General features: G+C 53.4%; 1 protein-coding gene across 1 annotated transcript in view; it reads right to left on the reverse strand.

Moving 5' to 3' along the window:
• Positions 1-1,111: 1,111 nt before the first annotated feature.
• Positions 1,112-14,611, reverse strand: part of KMT2D (lysine methyltransferase 2D) — a 37,961-nt gene continuing 24,461 nt past the window's right edge. The window contains exons 37-56 of the mRNA XM_036252190.1: positions 14,439-14,562; positions 14,213-14,297; positions 14,042-14,108; positions 13,701-13,933; positions 10,757-13,603; positions 10,480-10,620; positions 10,188-10,355; positions 9,879-10,038; positions 9,163-9,238; positions 8,825-9,000; positions 8,598-8,728; positions 7,786-7,918; positions 7,580-7,707; positions 6,285-7,425; positions 5,238-5,374; positions 5,008-5,138; positions 3,043-3,328; positions 2,735-2,808; positions 2,499-2,607; positions 1,112-2,340 (exon numbers count right to left, since the gene is read on the reverse strand). Coding sequence (XP_036108083.1) covers positions 2,248-2,340; positions 2,499-2,607; positions 2,735-2,808; positions 3,043-3,328; positions 5,008-5,138; positions 5,238-5,374; positions 6,285-7,425; positions 7,580-7,707; positions 7,786-7,918; positions 8,598-8,728; positions 8,825-9,000; positions 9,163-9,238; positions 9,879-10,038; positions 10,188-10,355; positions 10,480-10,620; positions 10,757-13,603; positions 13,701-13,933; positions 14,042-14,108; positions 14,213-14,297; positions 14,439-14,562 — 6,440 coding nt within the window. The 3' untranslated portion in view covers positions 1,112-2,247. The remainder of the gene's footprint in view (positions 2,341-2,498; positions 2,608-2,734; positions 2,809-3,042; positions 3,329-5,007; positions 5,139-5,237; positions 5,375-6,284; positions 7,426-7,579; positions 7,708-7,785; positions 7,919-8,597; positions 8,729-8,824; positions 9,001-9,162; positions 9,239-9,878; positions 10,039-10,187; positions 10,356-10,479; positions 10,621-10,756; positions 13,604-13,700; positions 13,934-14,041; positions 14,109-14,212; positions 14,298-14,438; positions 14,563-14,611) is intronic.

The following is a 14,611-nucleotide window of genomic DNA, read 5'->3' on the forward strand; positions in this document are numbered from 1 at the left end:
CATATGCTTACAAAGTCTGCCCCCTCCCCTTTTCCTAGTCCCAGGGCCCAGGCCCTAACCAGAGCCTGACTCATAGGTGCCAATCTCTCTCTCCCTGTAGCCCAGAGCTTTTGCTCTTGGAAAAGAAACATCCAATGATCCAATGGCTTTGGGAGTAGCAGTCCAATCTCCCCACTGTCTGATTTAATTACAGTGGTTTCTGTGAGGGTGGAGGGATGTTATTCTCTTAAAACATTTGCAGCTTGAAACAGCTGAGGAAGCAGCTTAAAAAAAAAAAAATCTCCCTACCCCCATCAATCCACAACCCCCCAATTTAAAAACAAAACAAAAACAAACCTAAAATCACAACAGCGACCGTGCTCCCCCTCCAGCAGGCCCGCCCATCCACCACCAACCACCAAGCCCATCCCTACACTCCATACATTTGATTCTTGAAAATATTAATTACAAAATGCCCTTTGCCCACAGCCCCTAGGAGAGAACTGCATATAAGCTTCATCTTTATCCCCATGGCTCCCTACCACACAGGGGTCTGGGGCTCACCCACCCCCTGATCTACCCCTACCCCAGGAAGAGGTTCAACTGCAGCACAAGCTTGGGCAGAAAGGGGAAGGAAAAGGGAGGCAGGGAACCCATCACCCTCTGGCTCCCCCTGGGGCCAGCTCACTTTTGTGCGTTATAACATAGTCCAACTATACAATAGGGGGTGAGAATCGCCCAGCCTCTATACCCCCACCTTACAGCAGTCATAGCCAGGGGGTAGGGAGGAGGAGGTGAGGAAAAGGGCGGTAGGTTGGGTATTGGAGGGGGCCCCCCCACAAGGGGAGCTCCATGTGTCCGCCCCACGCCCCCCTACCATTTATAAACTGGTTTTGTAAAAAGAAAATAGATATATTTATATAGAATATATAAAGCACAAAAATTAGTAGTTTTACATTTGCTCTCCCCGGGGGTGGGGGGAGAGGGGAGGGTTCTCACCTCCAGCCGGCTCCCCCATGCCCCACAAGACTATGTACAATCCCATGTATAAATAGATAAATACCCCCCACCCTCCCCGCGCTGACACTAAGCTCCCCACCCCCACATCCCCACCCCTTCCCACCAGACCAGCAGCAGTTTGGTGACTGAGGGAAAGTGGGAGCTCTGGGCCACACCCTGCCTCACTGGGTATGGGCATGCCACTCAGGGATAGCCCTCACCCTACCACCCACCCACCCCATCCAGGGGCTGGAGGGCAAATGGGCTCATGATGGGGTTGGGAAAACAGGAGGGAGATATCCTGGTCCTAGGTTTAGCACATCCCTCCTGCCCCCATGTCCAGATGGAGAAGGAAGTCCTAGAGCAACTAGGGGCCAGTCATCCCCAATCTTCATCATCATTAGCCTCAACCGCCATCCCATGCCCAGAATTTAAAACAAAGATGGATTTTTTTGTTGTTGTTTTTTCTTCCTCCTCCTACCCCCCTTCCACCCACTCAGAAGAGGGCAGTGAAGTGGGGGAGAGGTTTGGGGCAGTAGGGGGCTTGGAGAGGGTCTCACATTTCAAAACAGCAAAAAATCCAACAATTAAATGAGGTAGGTGTGGGTGTGGGGTCTCCTTGCCCGGCTTGCCTGGCTTGCCCTCCTGGGCAGCCGGGCGCCTCTTTCCCATTCATGTTGCATTTGTCAGAGTGGAAAACAAGGAAACAAAACCCATAGAGAGAAACACAGAGGAGAAGAGGGAGACAGAGACAGATTGAGAGGGAAGGGGATGGGGGTAAGGGTGGGGGCAGGACCCGGCAGGCAGGGCCAGGTGTAGGACCCGGCCTTTGGGATTGTCAAGCTTAGTCAAGTCTCTTTGCAGCCTTGAGTTGGGCCGGAGAGGTCGGTGGGAGCAGCAGGGCTGTGAGGCCCGGCCACAAATCCTCCTCCCCCCTCCCTGCTGCCTCCCAGATGCTTCTGGGTAGTTCCCGGCCCATATCCCCCTCAAACCTGAGATGCCCAATGGCTGCTTCTGTCTGGCTCCTCCTGGAGCTGGGGGCAGAGATTCCAGCCTGGGGGCCAGTGGCGGGGAAGAGGGTTGTCCCTGGTGCCCAGGGTGGGCTTGGCCTAGGGCCCTCTGCCCCAGCCTCCTGCTCCAGGGGCTCCGGTCAGCCGGCAGCCCCAGCCCTGGGTCCTGGCTCTGGCCGCTACCTCTCTTCCCTCTCATCCCTTTCAGGGAAGAGGTTGGGTGTGGAGGGAGTCCCCTGCCTGGTAGCCTCAAAGCTTTTTAGTTCATCCATTTCCGACAATTCCAGGCTCCACAGTGGCAGGGGATCTTGTGCTGATCGTCCTCAAAGTCAAACTGATAGTCATAGGTCAGCTGTTAAGAGAAGAGGGCAGAATCAGTACCAGCCCTCAGAAGAACTGGGGAGGGCAGAGATGATCTCATCTGAGGGGCAGTGGCCTTGGAACTTGGCTCTGGGAAATGGCAGAGAAGAGAGAGATGCTTTGTCCCTCATTCAGGATGCTTCCTCTCACCTCCTCTCCTTTGGGGATTCGCCGGCTGGAGATGATGATGATTTTATCCTCTTTGTCAAATGTCACAACTTCCGCCACACAGTTAGGGGCACAGGAATGGTTAATGTACCTAGGCAGTGGGAGAGTCAGAGATGCCCAGGTGATTGAGTTGGAATGATTTTGGTTCCTTGTCGGCCCACCCCTAGCATATCACCCTAAGGGACCCCTAAAAATCCCTCCTTCCTAATTCCTCTCACCTGGCAGGGCCTCCGGTCAACGTAGCATCAATCACATGTTCATTGTTTATCCGGAACATGTAGATGCCTCGATTCTAGAAAGGCAAAAGTTGCAGAAGAAGGGGCAAGAGTATCAGAGAACAGCCATGGTATGGTGGTGGGATCAGGTAGTAAAACTCAGGCAGTGGGCTTCATTTCTTATTTTTCCTTTCTCCCACCTCTCACCTCCTCCTCCCACAGCTTTCCACTGCTCCTCTGGCCCCCACCCTGCTTCTTGCTCCTTGGTTGAGTGTGGAGCATACACGATGATGGCCCTTGTCAGCCCATACCTGCTCCTCATAGATTTTCTCCCGACGGTTGGCCACCTCGTTGCGAATAATGGTGCCGATGTACTCAATGACCATTGTGTGCTTTTCTAAGTCCTTGGCTGCATAGAGCCCCAGGCCCTGAATGCGGGAGCGAGCCAGATACACATTGTTCTTCCACTCAGTGCGCAGCCTCCGATACTGAGATGACTTGGAGTGCACAAACTGCTTGCTGTACGGGGTGTTAGTCTCGCCTGTGAAGGTGCTCTGATATGCCTTGGACATGCTGGTGCTGTTCAGGGTGTGGGGCCTGGGAGGTAATACAGTGCATGACAAGACAGCTCTCCCTCAGACCAAGCACACACCACCCACCTCCTCCCTGGGATGTGCAACATGCCAGTTAGGGGCATGTGTTGCCTTGGGAGTGGAGTGAAGACATATAGGTTTTGGCTTTAGTGAGGCAATAACTAGCTATGGGGACCCTTCCGACACCCTGGGTGGTACAGAGAGCCCAGGATAGGGGGTGGGGAGTGGAGGGAAGGGAGGCACCAATTCCCCTACACTGAGCCCACTCTCCCATCTCCGTTTTCTGCCACCCTCCTGTCCAACCATACTCAAGGCCATGCTCTTCTGGGAGGAATTCCCCAAGCAGCCCAGGCCTGGAATTTAAGCTCTCCATTTGCTCAAATGTCTGAGTCCTACCTCCTGCACATACTGGAAGCCCTGAAAATGGGGGCCATGTCTACCACATTGGACTGGACTTGAATTAAAACTGGCTATGAATCATGGCCGAAAGGTGGTATCCTTTCCTTTCTTCAAACTGTCCCCTTCTCTGACGTAACATCGGGCTCTGTGCAGATGGCTCAGTGCAGGGGAATGACTGCTGCTGGCAGGATGCCGTTTCACCACCCTAGGGCACCAGCCAAATTCTTCCCCATCCCAGAGCAGTGGTTTTCAAACGTTCTTTTATTCTTCTTTATTTAGCAGAAATCTTTTTTTTTCTTAATAAATGTTATTGGAACTACAATACATACACTAGGTGAAAACAAAACTCTACTGGTTGAATTCAATTTGAGAAGGGGGAGTTACACATGAAGAGGGCCAAGTTCTGCCCGCTTAGTTTGTGTGTTTCAGGGCTTTTTGGAACACACACAGTTTGAAAACCACTGTTATAGAGTATCAAGGACTAGGGCTGACTGGGGTAGAGTCAGACACTCTACAACAGCCTGAGGAGCAACTGAAGGACTTCACAAAAGCCCTGCTACCGTGAATTCTGCCTCCCTCTACCCAGGGATCAAGGTCGGTTACTGTGGTACACAGAAGGAACAGGAAGCCAAAAGTCAACAGGTAAAGTTGTTGTCCCAGCTGTGACCATTGTCTAGTCACTCAACCTTTCTGGGTCTCAGTTTTCTCAGCTGTAAAATGGGGGTAATACCACCTGCCCTACCTACCTCATAAGGTTGTTGTGAGGATCAAATGAGATAATGGATGTGAAAACGCTTTGAAAAAAAAAGTATAAAGTGCTATACAAATTTAAGGTTTAATTATTTTTCTATTATATTTCTAATTATTTACTTTTGAAACCAACTCAGCCTGGGGAAGGGAAGGTGACCCTAGCACTCAAGGGGCATCTGAGATTTGGGACAGTCACAGGCCCCCTGGGAGCAAAACAGGAAAAGAAGTGACTGGGTCCATTATATAGTTCATAAAATTTTACCACTGTCTACCCAGAAACTCCCCAACAGATTCCCAAGATGCCCAAGATAAGTCTGTTCCAGACCCCAGGTTAACCCAGCACACCTGAGCAGGTTGAGGGGCGGAGGAAAGGGATACCCCAGTGATACCTGCATACCCTCTACTCAGGAGGCCTAGAGTGAACCCCCATCTCTCCAAGGGAACTCTAATCTCTAACCCCAAACCCTCAATTGGCCAGACGATTCCTACCAACCCCCACACACATATCCCTTGGCCCCAGCCCCACAAGCTCACCGTTTGTAGTGTGTGAGGATTTTAGGCTCTGATCGGGCACAACCAGTGGGGTTGATCATGAGTGGTAGCTCCATTAGGGGGTGGCGTCCATAGCGGAATAAATAGTTTTGACAGCTCTCCACTCCAGGCAGCTGTAGGCACAGGTCATGTTCACCTTAGCCTGAGCACTTCTGGGGCAGGACCCGAGTTCTCAGTGCCCACCTGGCCCCTAGCCCCTGGCCCCTTCTTACTGATTCAGCTATGCGCAGCACAGCATGCACCGTCAGCCCAAAGAGCTCCTCGCCTTTCAGGTACTCAGGGAAGAGCCGCAGCATGTCAGCCTCTTTTCTCATGGCAGCCACAGGCTCAATGATGCGATTCCACACAGCTAAGAGGCAAGGAAAGAGAGCAACCCTCAGAGGAAACTTCTGCTCAGTGAGCCCAGCCCTAACCCTGATCTAGAGTTATAGTTGTTCCCTGTACCTGCATATCTCCCTGTCATGAAGTTGTGTGGCTTTCTTCAGGCGCCCCCCGCAATGGCCTCCCAGTCCCACTCTCTATCAATAAGCCACACTTCCCACTCCAGAGGGGCATCAAGGTGTCTTGTGACACAGAAACATGAACCCAAAGTCCAGAAGATCCAGCACAGGTCACAGGCCTTGCTGAGATCCAGAACAACAGGCATGCTCTGGCATTGGGAAGATTTGGGTTTCAGGTTCTAGTACTGGCCATAGGACCTTAAGCCAAATACCTAAATTGAAGACTCAGTTTCTTTACGTATAACCTGGGAATAAAAATAGTACTTACCTCAGAGGGTTGTGTAAACAAAATAACCTATATAAATCACTTAACTTAGTTTGTGGCACATTGTACATGTTCACTAAAAGGTAACTGCCCTTGTTGTTATTTTTATTGTTAACACTAAAACTAAGATAAAAAAATTTTTTTCCAGAGGAAAACAACCAAAGGAAACTAATGGTTAGGATCAGGTTGGGTGAGCCAGATGATAAGGTCTCAGAACTGTATTCTTTTGTTCCACTGAGGATAAGAAAAGGAGCCAGAATGAAGTTAGACAAGCAAAACATCTTCAAATGCAAGGAAACTTAAGGTGAGTAAGAGAAGCTAAACAATTTTCACTTGGGATTTTCAAGAGACCTCTCTGCCTACCAGAGGTAGAGGGCATAGAGGGTAGAAGATCACTCACAAGGACCCTGCAGATCCCTTTTTGACATCGTAAAGGTGACTCTAGGAGAAACTTGCCCAATTCCACTTTACCATTTCTAGGGCCCAGTGCTCACCCTGGGGAGAAGCGTCGATGAAGACCATGTCCTCCAGGCCCTGCTCGATGACTTTGATTACAAACTCCGGCCGCCCGTTGTTCTCACCAATAGAGCAGCGGTAGCAGCAGCGGCGGTTGTTGGTGCGGAGGCTCCAATAGATGCGCGTGGCCTCGTAGCCCACGGGATAGAGGGCAGTGGCACTGTGGAAGTCAGCCATCTGGTGAGGGAGCAGCTGTCCGATGGCGTGGAACACAAGACCCCCCACCCGGAACATGTGCAGCCGTTCTCCCCGCTGGATGATGCTGGCGATTTGCTTCACCTCATCCCGCTCAATGTAGACCCGCCGGAAGACGGCAAAAGAGCTCAGCTCTTGCTCACAAGGCCCTTTGATCTTATGCATTGGACACAGCATGGTCTTGTCCTTGAAGAACATGCACTTGGCGCGGATGGCACAGGCAAAATGGTAGACATTGGGACAACGCATGCGATTACAGCTGCTGGTGGCACCAGTGCGCTGGCACAAGGAACACTTAGTTAGCAGTCCTCGGTGGAGGGCCACTTCCACATTCATCAGTGCCCCACCCTGGGTCTCATAGACCTCGGTGGACCACAGGGCACAGTTGAGGTGCACCCACAGGTCCAAGTCCAGGTTCAGCAAGCGGGCAGGCCCATCAGTGGCCCCATCACCCTCTTCATGACAGAAGCAGCAGCGCCGCATGTCTCGAGGCACCTTGTCAGGTCGCAGGGCTGTGCCAAGCTGTTCCATAAACTCTGCCACTTCCCGCTCATCCTCCTGCTGCCCACTACCCTTCTGGATGGTCAGCAGCAGCCGCAGGCGCTTCCAGCGTACCCCTTTCCACTTCTTGAGCCGAGGGGGCCGGGAATCTTCACCTTCTTCTGGGGGCCGGGCTCGGGGCTTGGGTCGGGTAGATTCAGGGGATGAAGCCAGGGGCAGAGGCGAAGGGACTGGTGGCTCAATTGAGGGTTCGGCTGGGAGTTCAACCAGGGGTTCAGCAGGGGGACTGGCAGGAGAGGGTGCCAAGGGGGATGGGGGTGGGGACGGTTCTTCAGGAGGTGGGGCCGAGAGCTGTCGAACATCCAGATTGGAGACATTGTAGGTGTAGCTGTGTTGGGTGGGTGGCTCTGGAGCAGGGCTCTCCTATGGGAGGGGGCATGAGCCCTGTATGGTTAGCGCAAGTTCCTCACATAACTAGTCCCCTCCCTCCCCCCACCCAGATCCCACTCTCCCAAAAGCCTTCTCTGCTATCTCTGCCCTAGCCAGAGACTCACCCCTTTTTCTCCCCCAGACCCACCTGTTTCAGGAGGCTCAAGATGTCTAGCTGGCTCTTGAGAGTGTAGCCAGGCAACACTGCATCAAACTGCTTCAGCCAGTCAGGGCCAGCTTCTGGGCTCTTGCCTCCCAAACCCTTTTCTTTTCCACCTGCAGGAAAGAGGGGGTCAGTGCCTCCCACCAGAATACTTCCCCTTAGGTCCCTAGGTGTTTTCCTGTAATACTCACCAGGGCCCTCAACTTCCCCCTTCTTAGGCTCAATGCCCGCCTGGGCGGGGTTCTCTGGGAACAGCACCTCATAGGAGTTGGGGATCTTCATGCTTAGTAGCTCTGCCACTGCCACCATCACACCATTCAGGTTCTGCCAGAGCAGGGAAGGGAGGGGAGAGCTGTGTCAGTGGGTTGTGTACAGTGAGTACTACCACCAGCTTGGTGGGGACAAGGACACCTAGAACACAACTGCCCAAGCAGCCGGTCAGTCCAGCCCCTGTGCCACCTAGCTCTTCCCATGTATTTGGCCTTATGGTGGACTTGCCCAAACTGCTGTGGGCATTAATAGGAGCCCCACAAAAAAGTGGCCTGTGTCAACTAAGTTTAGGAAATGATACATATTATATCCACAACTTGAGAGATCCATAAAACACATTAGCAAATTAGAGAAGCTGAGGAGTCTTGTAGTAAGGAACCTGTTTTGTGGTTTTAACCGGGATTTCACATTTTCTTTGACAACAAAACCCTGCTAACGTTAAAAAAAAAAAAGTTTCACCAAATTAAGAGGGACATGCTGTCTTGTAGCATATGTTGCATTATATACATTCTCCTTATTTGTTGAGCTGTGTCTTTACCACAGGACTGTGAGCCCTGTGAAGGCAGGGACCCCTCATGCTTCATTTACTCTAACCCCACACCCACTAGCCCAGGCTGTCACACAGTAGATCCTCAGTACATAGTTTTGTATGAACGAATTTATCCAGACAAGCTCCAGGGACTGCCCTTTAATCAGCATCTCCTTAGCCCCTGAAGTATCCTCCAGGACACACCTTGGCTGCAGCAGCAGAGACTGTCAGCATGACTGACACCTCACTTCCTTTGCCCTTTTCCCAAGTTGTGGCAGGCAGCTTTCCAGGGGCCTCCAGGTCCAGAGCCCCATAAGGTTTGGTATCTGGGAAGACTAAATGAGAAAGAGGAACCTGTATAAGCCCCAGTTGCTCCTCTCCCTCCGCTAATACCCGAGCCTGGCCTGGCCCATGCTCAGGGCAGCCCCTACCTGGAATGCTGGCCCGAGGAATGATGGGGATGACAGGAGAGAGAGCCCGGTCTTCTTGCTCCCACTGGCCTGAACCCAGCTGAGGGAAACGAGGTGCCTCCTCCCCCAGGATGCTCTCGGGGGATGAAGCTGGCACAATACTGTCAGGAGAATCACTATCTTCGTCACTCTCCATCCTGTGGGCCAAAAGTAGACTTTTGTTGCTACAGCCCTGCCCCCAAATATAGACATCAGTAGATATCACAGCCTTACTTAATATATACCATGGGCCAAAGGAAAAATGAAACAACCTGTCCCCTACCCTCATTCCTCACCCCCACTTCCGGCCCAACCCCCACCTGACATCCTCAGTCTGATTGTGAGGGGGTGTAGGCAACGCAGCCAGCAGGTCTAGACTCTTCACCTCTGAAGCATCTAAGGGGTAGGTAGGGAGAAGAAAAGTCAGCCTAGGGTGGCCAGAGCTGATGGTGCTTTCTCTACCACATTTCAGGCCTAACTAATACAAGATCTAGCTTAGCTATCATGACCACTGTCTACCCATCCACCCTCCCAGTTTGGAGCAGACGAGTTATATTTGATCATTTCCAATGTGCCAGGCCCTGGGTTTTAGGTACTCTCATAATATTTTAACAACTTCATTAGGTGAGTATTATAATAGCTATTTTACAGTGAGAAAACTCAGGCTCACACAAGTTAATCAAGTTACTGGGCTACAGTAACCTGGCTAAACAAACACAGGAACCAGGATTCATACCTAGATCTGACATAAGTTTCATACCCACTAAGGCTATCTGTTCATTATAAACAAATTTCATTAACACTCTCCCTGCCATCCACCTCCCTCACTGCCTTTGCTCTAGACTCCAGATGTCTATCCTTGTCTTCAACAAATCAATCCTGAAGAGGCCCTTCCTATCTCAGCTACCAGTTGTATATATACACAGGGAAACATGCAACCATCCTATCTCAAACTGTATGACAGGGCACACTGACTGGCTTGAACCATAGCCACCAAATCCTTCTAGAGGAAAGGCCTGCTCTATTCTTGACTTACCCCTCAATGTCCCTTCAGTATCCCGGGCAGAGGCGGCATCCTTGGGGTGCTCCCCCAGCTCTTCAGATGGAGTGACGCCATTCACCATCTTCTGCTGCACCGATGGGGGTGGGGTGGGGGGCAGCGACGAGGGTGGTGTCGGCGGGTTACTCAGGTTATTCTGAGGGTGGGTGGGGTGTTGTGTGCAAGATGGCATAGGGAGACTGACATAATCTCCTGGCCCCACATATATCAGCAATTTCCTCAAGTCTCCCACACCCACCTCCCCAAGAATCTCATCATCCCCAAAAGGTATTGTCATTTTCTAACCTTGGTAAGCAGCTGAGAATAGTAGTCAGGGCCAGTGGGCAGTGCCCCACTTCCAAAGGTCCCTCTCAGCTGGCACTGCCCATTGATTGGGCAGCCACTGCCAAAGGGAGCAAAGAGGCTAAAATTGGCAGTGATGGTAGGCTCCGTTAGGGGCAGCAGGGACAGCTCCTAGGAGGGGCAAGATGACAAGGTTGGAAACCTGCAGTGCATACATCTCTGCCACTGCACAACTGGGGGCCAGGGGGCCCCCTTATCCTGGGTTGGGACCAGGGGACTGGCTCCTGGGGGTCACCTGTTTTAGCTGTTTCAGCAAGGCCTCGCTGGCCCTGACCCCGTCCTCCTTCCGCAGCTTCTTTCGGGAGCTCACCAACCTGTCGCTTGCCTTCTGTACCCGCTTGGGCTTCGGTGTCAAAGGCTTCCTGGCTGCTGTATCCTAAGCCGGATAAACCCACAGTGAAGGCTGCTGTCCTCCTGAGAGCCCTCACCTCTTTTGTTTGACCAAAACCTGCTCACTCTGCCCCAGGTTTCAGGTCCCACACTACCTGCTCCACTCTGGCTGGAGTACTCACCTCCTTATTGCTGGGGGTACCCTGTAGTTTCTGCTCCAGCCCAGCCAACTTGCTGTCAATGTGCCCGTTGATCTCTGCTCGCAGCCCCTCGGGCCCCCGCCCAGTGCTGAGTTGCACATTCTTTGCCCGTAGAAGCTTCTGCAAGAGCAGATGCCCGGCCTCTGAGCGGGGGCCTGCCAGCAGGAGGTGGTTGCTGGTACCTGGTGTCCCTATTGGCTCCCCATTGGCCTCCCTCTTCACCACCAGGGCACATGGCTCTTCCCGAGGCTCCTGCTTGATGCTGAGATGGGCTGGCTCGGGCACCGCCTGGCCATTCACCTGCTCCAGATGCCCAGGTACTAGGCTGTTCTGCTCCAGCTTCTGGGCTTCTGCTGGGTTCTCTGGAGGATCCCAAGGTCCCAGACCCTTGCCAAAGAAGGTATCTGCAAGCTGGGCAGCAGCAGGTGAGACCCTCCCAGGAGGCAGCTCCAAGGGTGGCCCTTGGGGTTTTGGGGTCCCTGGCTGGGTAGAAGGGAGCTGGGCCTCAGAGGGGAGCTGGGAGCTAGGGGATGGTAATTGTGAAGAAGGTCTCTTTGGCTCTTGTGGGCTAGATGGTGGATGTGTGAGATGGACAGGACCAAGGACTGGTCCAGTTGATAAGGCTCCTTGTGGGGCAGGAACCCGGGGTGGGCCCTGAGGTCTAAGCCCTGCCCCTAGCTCCTGGAGGTGGGCTGTCTGGGATCCAGGGAAGCCCCCAAGTTGGGGCTGGCGGCCTAGGAGGCCCTGGAGGGGAGAGGGCTGGGTCCCAGGCTCCTGATAGGGTGGGGTCTGGCGTACTGCCTGACTCTGTTGTAGCTGCCGCTGCATAAGGAGTGCCTGTAGCTGCTGCTGCTGCTGAGGACTCAAGTGCCGCAACTGGGGGTTTTTGGCCAAAACTCCTTGGAGCTGTGCTCGAAGCTGACCCACTGTAGGCATGACTCCAGATCCGGGCAGGCCCTGCCCAGATTGGGGGACAGATCCTGGTTTGGCAGGCTGTGGCCCTGTATTATTTTGCAAGGGCCGCTCTAGTCCAAGGGGCTGTTGGGAGCCCAGAAGGTTCTGAGTTATGGGCCCAGGCTGCTCCCCTAAAGAAAGAGAGGATTGGGCCAGCAGATGTGGCATAGAAGAGGCCTCTGAAGATGATCCACTGTTTGACTGCCCATGGCTTCCCACACCTGCTGTGTGGAGCAAGTTAACTTGCTGCTGCTGTTGTGTTGGGAGCCTCAGAGGTGGCTGCAGTGGAAGAGAGTTGGGTTGAGGCTGAGTCTGGGGTTGGACAAGAAGGAGCTGTGAGTCCCCAGAAAGTGAGGGCTTTACTTCCCCTGGTTCAGTAGGCACTGTCTCGGGTACAGTCCCTATTGTTACACCTCCCTGATGTGTGGAGGGCCCCTCAGTGGCCTCTGGAGGAAGAGTGGTCTCTATAATGCTTTGTTCCTTGCCCGTTAGAAGGAGGGTTGGGCCTAAGGCTCCAGGGCTAGAAAAGTGTTGCAGAGGCTTGGCTGACATTCCAGGACCAAGAGTCACCTGCTGCTGCTGCTGCTGCTGCTGCTGTTGCTGCTGCTGCTGCGGAGACAATAGAGTTCGACTCTGGTTTAAGAGGCCTATCTGCTGCTGCTGTTGTAGCTGTTGTTGTTGTTGTAGCTGTTGCTGCTGCTGTAGCTGTTGCTGCTGCTGTAGCTGCTGCTGTTGTTGTAGTTGTTGCTGTTGTTGTAGCTGCTGTTGCTGCTGCTGTAGCTGTTGCTGCTGTAGCTGCAGCTGCTGCTGTTGTAACTGCTGCTGCTGAAGCTGCTGCTGCTGTTGAAGCTGCTGCTGCTGCAGCTGCTGTTGCTGTAAGGAGGCCATTGGCTGAGTGCTAACTTTGGGCTGTCCATTATGTGGCATTAGACCCTGCTGAAGATGAGAAAGCCCTGCCATGGATCCTTGCTGTTGGTGTTGGTGTTGCTGCTGCTGCCGCCGCCGCTGCTGCTGCTGCTGCTGCTGCTGCTGCTGCTGCTGTTGGGCTGTGACCAGTCGGTGTCCCATAAGGCCCTGACTATGCTGTGCCAGCTGAGGTGAACTTGGCACCCGAGACTGGGTCAGAAGCACCTGTCTGTGAGGGCCCTGGGGGCCCAAAGCTCCAGGGTGCTGTTGCTGCTGCAACACTGCCACCTGGGCAGGGCCCAGCATGCCCTGGGGACCCTGGGGTGGTTGAGGGGACAACTGCTGGACCAAGAGGCCCTGATGGCTGCTGGAAGGCAGAAGCCCCTGGGGTTTGGGACCCAGAGCCTGGTTCGCCTGTACCCCAGAACCCTGCTGCTGTTGCTGCTGGACTGCCACCTGTCCTAGGAGGTGCTGCTGTTGCTGCTGCTGTTGCAGTTTCTGGGCAAGCTGCATACGTTGCTGCTGTAGTTGCATCTGCCTTTCCTGCAAAAGCCTCGAATCAGGTCCCAGGCCTCTAAGAGCAAGGTTGCCAGGAAAAAAGCCCCCTGAGGGGCCAGCCAGGGCCCCAGCCCCAGCAGAATGTTGCTGTTGTTGTTGTTGGGCCAGGGTTGTGTTGAGGAAGGGGCCACCAGGCTGTCGAGGTAGTGCCATGCCCCCTGGGGGCAGACGAAGACCAGCAGCTTGCCCACCAGGGGGCCCCTGTGGTGGCTGCAGAGCATGGCCAGGAAGCAGCTGACCAGGGAGCTTGGTGAGTAGCCGAGGACTCTGGGAAGGGCTAAGGGCCAGCACCGCTGAGTGTTGTTGTTGCTGCTGCTGCTGCTGCTGCTGCTGCTGCTGTTGCTGCTGCTGCTGCTGCTTATTCCGATATTCTGCCATGAGATTTGTGTGCTCCTTCTGTTGCTTCCGGACCTAATGGGAGGATTGGGAGTGTCAGTCTCAAGCCTGCACATCCATGCCATCCCTTTTCCCAGCTTCTGGTTGCTAGGTGGAAGCCTGCTTTCCTCACCTGATCCAGTTGTTTCTGGATCTTACTCTGCTGCTCTGTAACCAGCTTGAGCTTCTCAGCATCAGCCTCTGGGAACTCCCGGCCAGCTTTTTTGGCAGTACGCTGCTTGGCACACAGAGCCTTCCGGGACTTGCGGTGCACACCAATCTGCTCCTCTAGCACCTTCAGCTGCATCTGTAGGAGCTGTTGGGTATGGAACAACCACTCCTCATACTGTCGCTGGTCAGCATCATCTGGAAAAGAAAGCTGGTGTCAGGACCTGCAAAATGGTGATCCCAAGTCCTCTTTCTCCACATGCCCAAGCTACTTTCTTGTAGGCTCCTCCACATCTCCATACTCACTAATCACTCCCTGGGCAAAAGTGGGTGGATTGGGACGAGCCTGGGAAGGGTCACCAGCATTCCTCTCCTGCAATGAGAGACACTGCTAAAGGGTCATTGTTCCATTCTAGCCCTAAAAAGTGTGGCCTGATGGCATGTGACACAAGTTCCTACTCCCACCTAACCACTTACCTGGCCACTCCCAGCTGCCACGTGGTTCTGCAGATCACTGCCAGTCCCCCCTGAGAGCCTCTGGGCTAGCAAGGACACTTGCTGCCTAGAGTTCGCCAAAGCAAAGAGGATGTGTTGGTAATGGGGAAAGTTGAAAGGCAAAGAGGTGGAACAAGTAGGGAAGGAGATCAGGAAGATGAGGGGAAGGACTAGGAAAGGAAAGCTCCAACCCTCACCCAAGTCTTACCTGTTCATACCAGGTGCCACTCCAATGCTGCCCTGAGCCATCACCTTCTTGATGCCTTTCAAAGCTACCATCTTGGCCTTTGCAATGGGATCAATGATATCTTCTGCAGCAAATTTGTCCAGGTCTGGAGAGGGAAGAACCAAGAGAGCTGGACATTTGGGCCAATGCTCTAT

The sequence above is a fragment of the Molossus molossus genome, unplaced genomic scaffold, assembly GCF_014108415.1.
Source record: "Molossus molossus isolate mMolMol1 unplaced genomic scaffold, mMolMol1.p scaffold_m16_p_10, whole genome shotgun sequence".
Taxonomy (NCBI): Eukaryota; Metazoa; Chordata; class Mammalia; order Chiroptera; family Molossidae; genus Molossus; species Molossus molossus.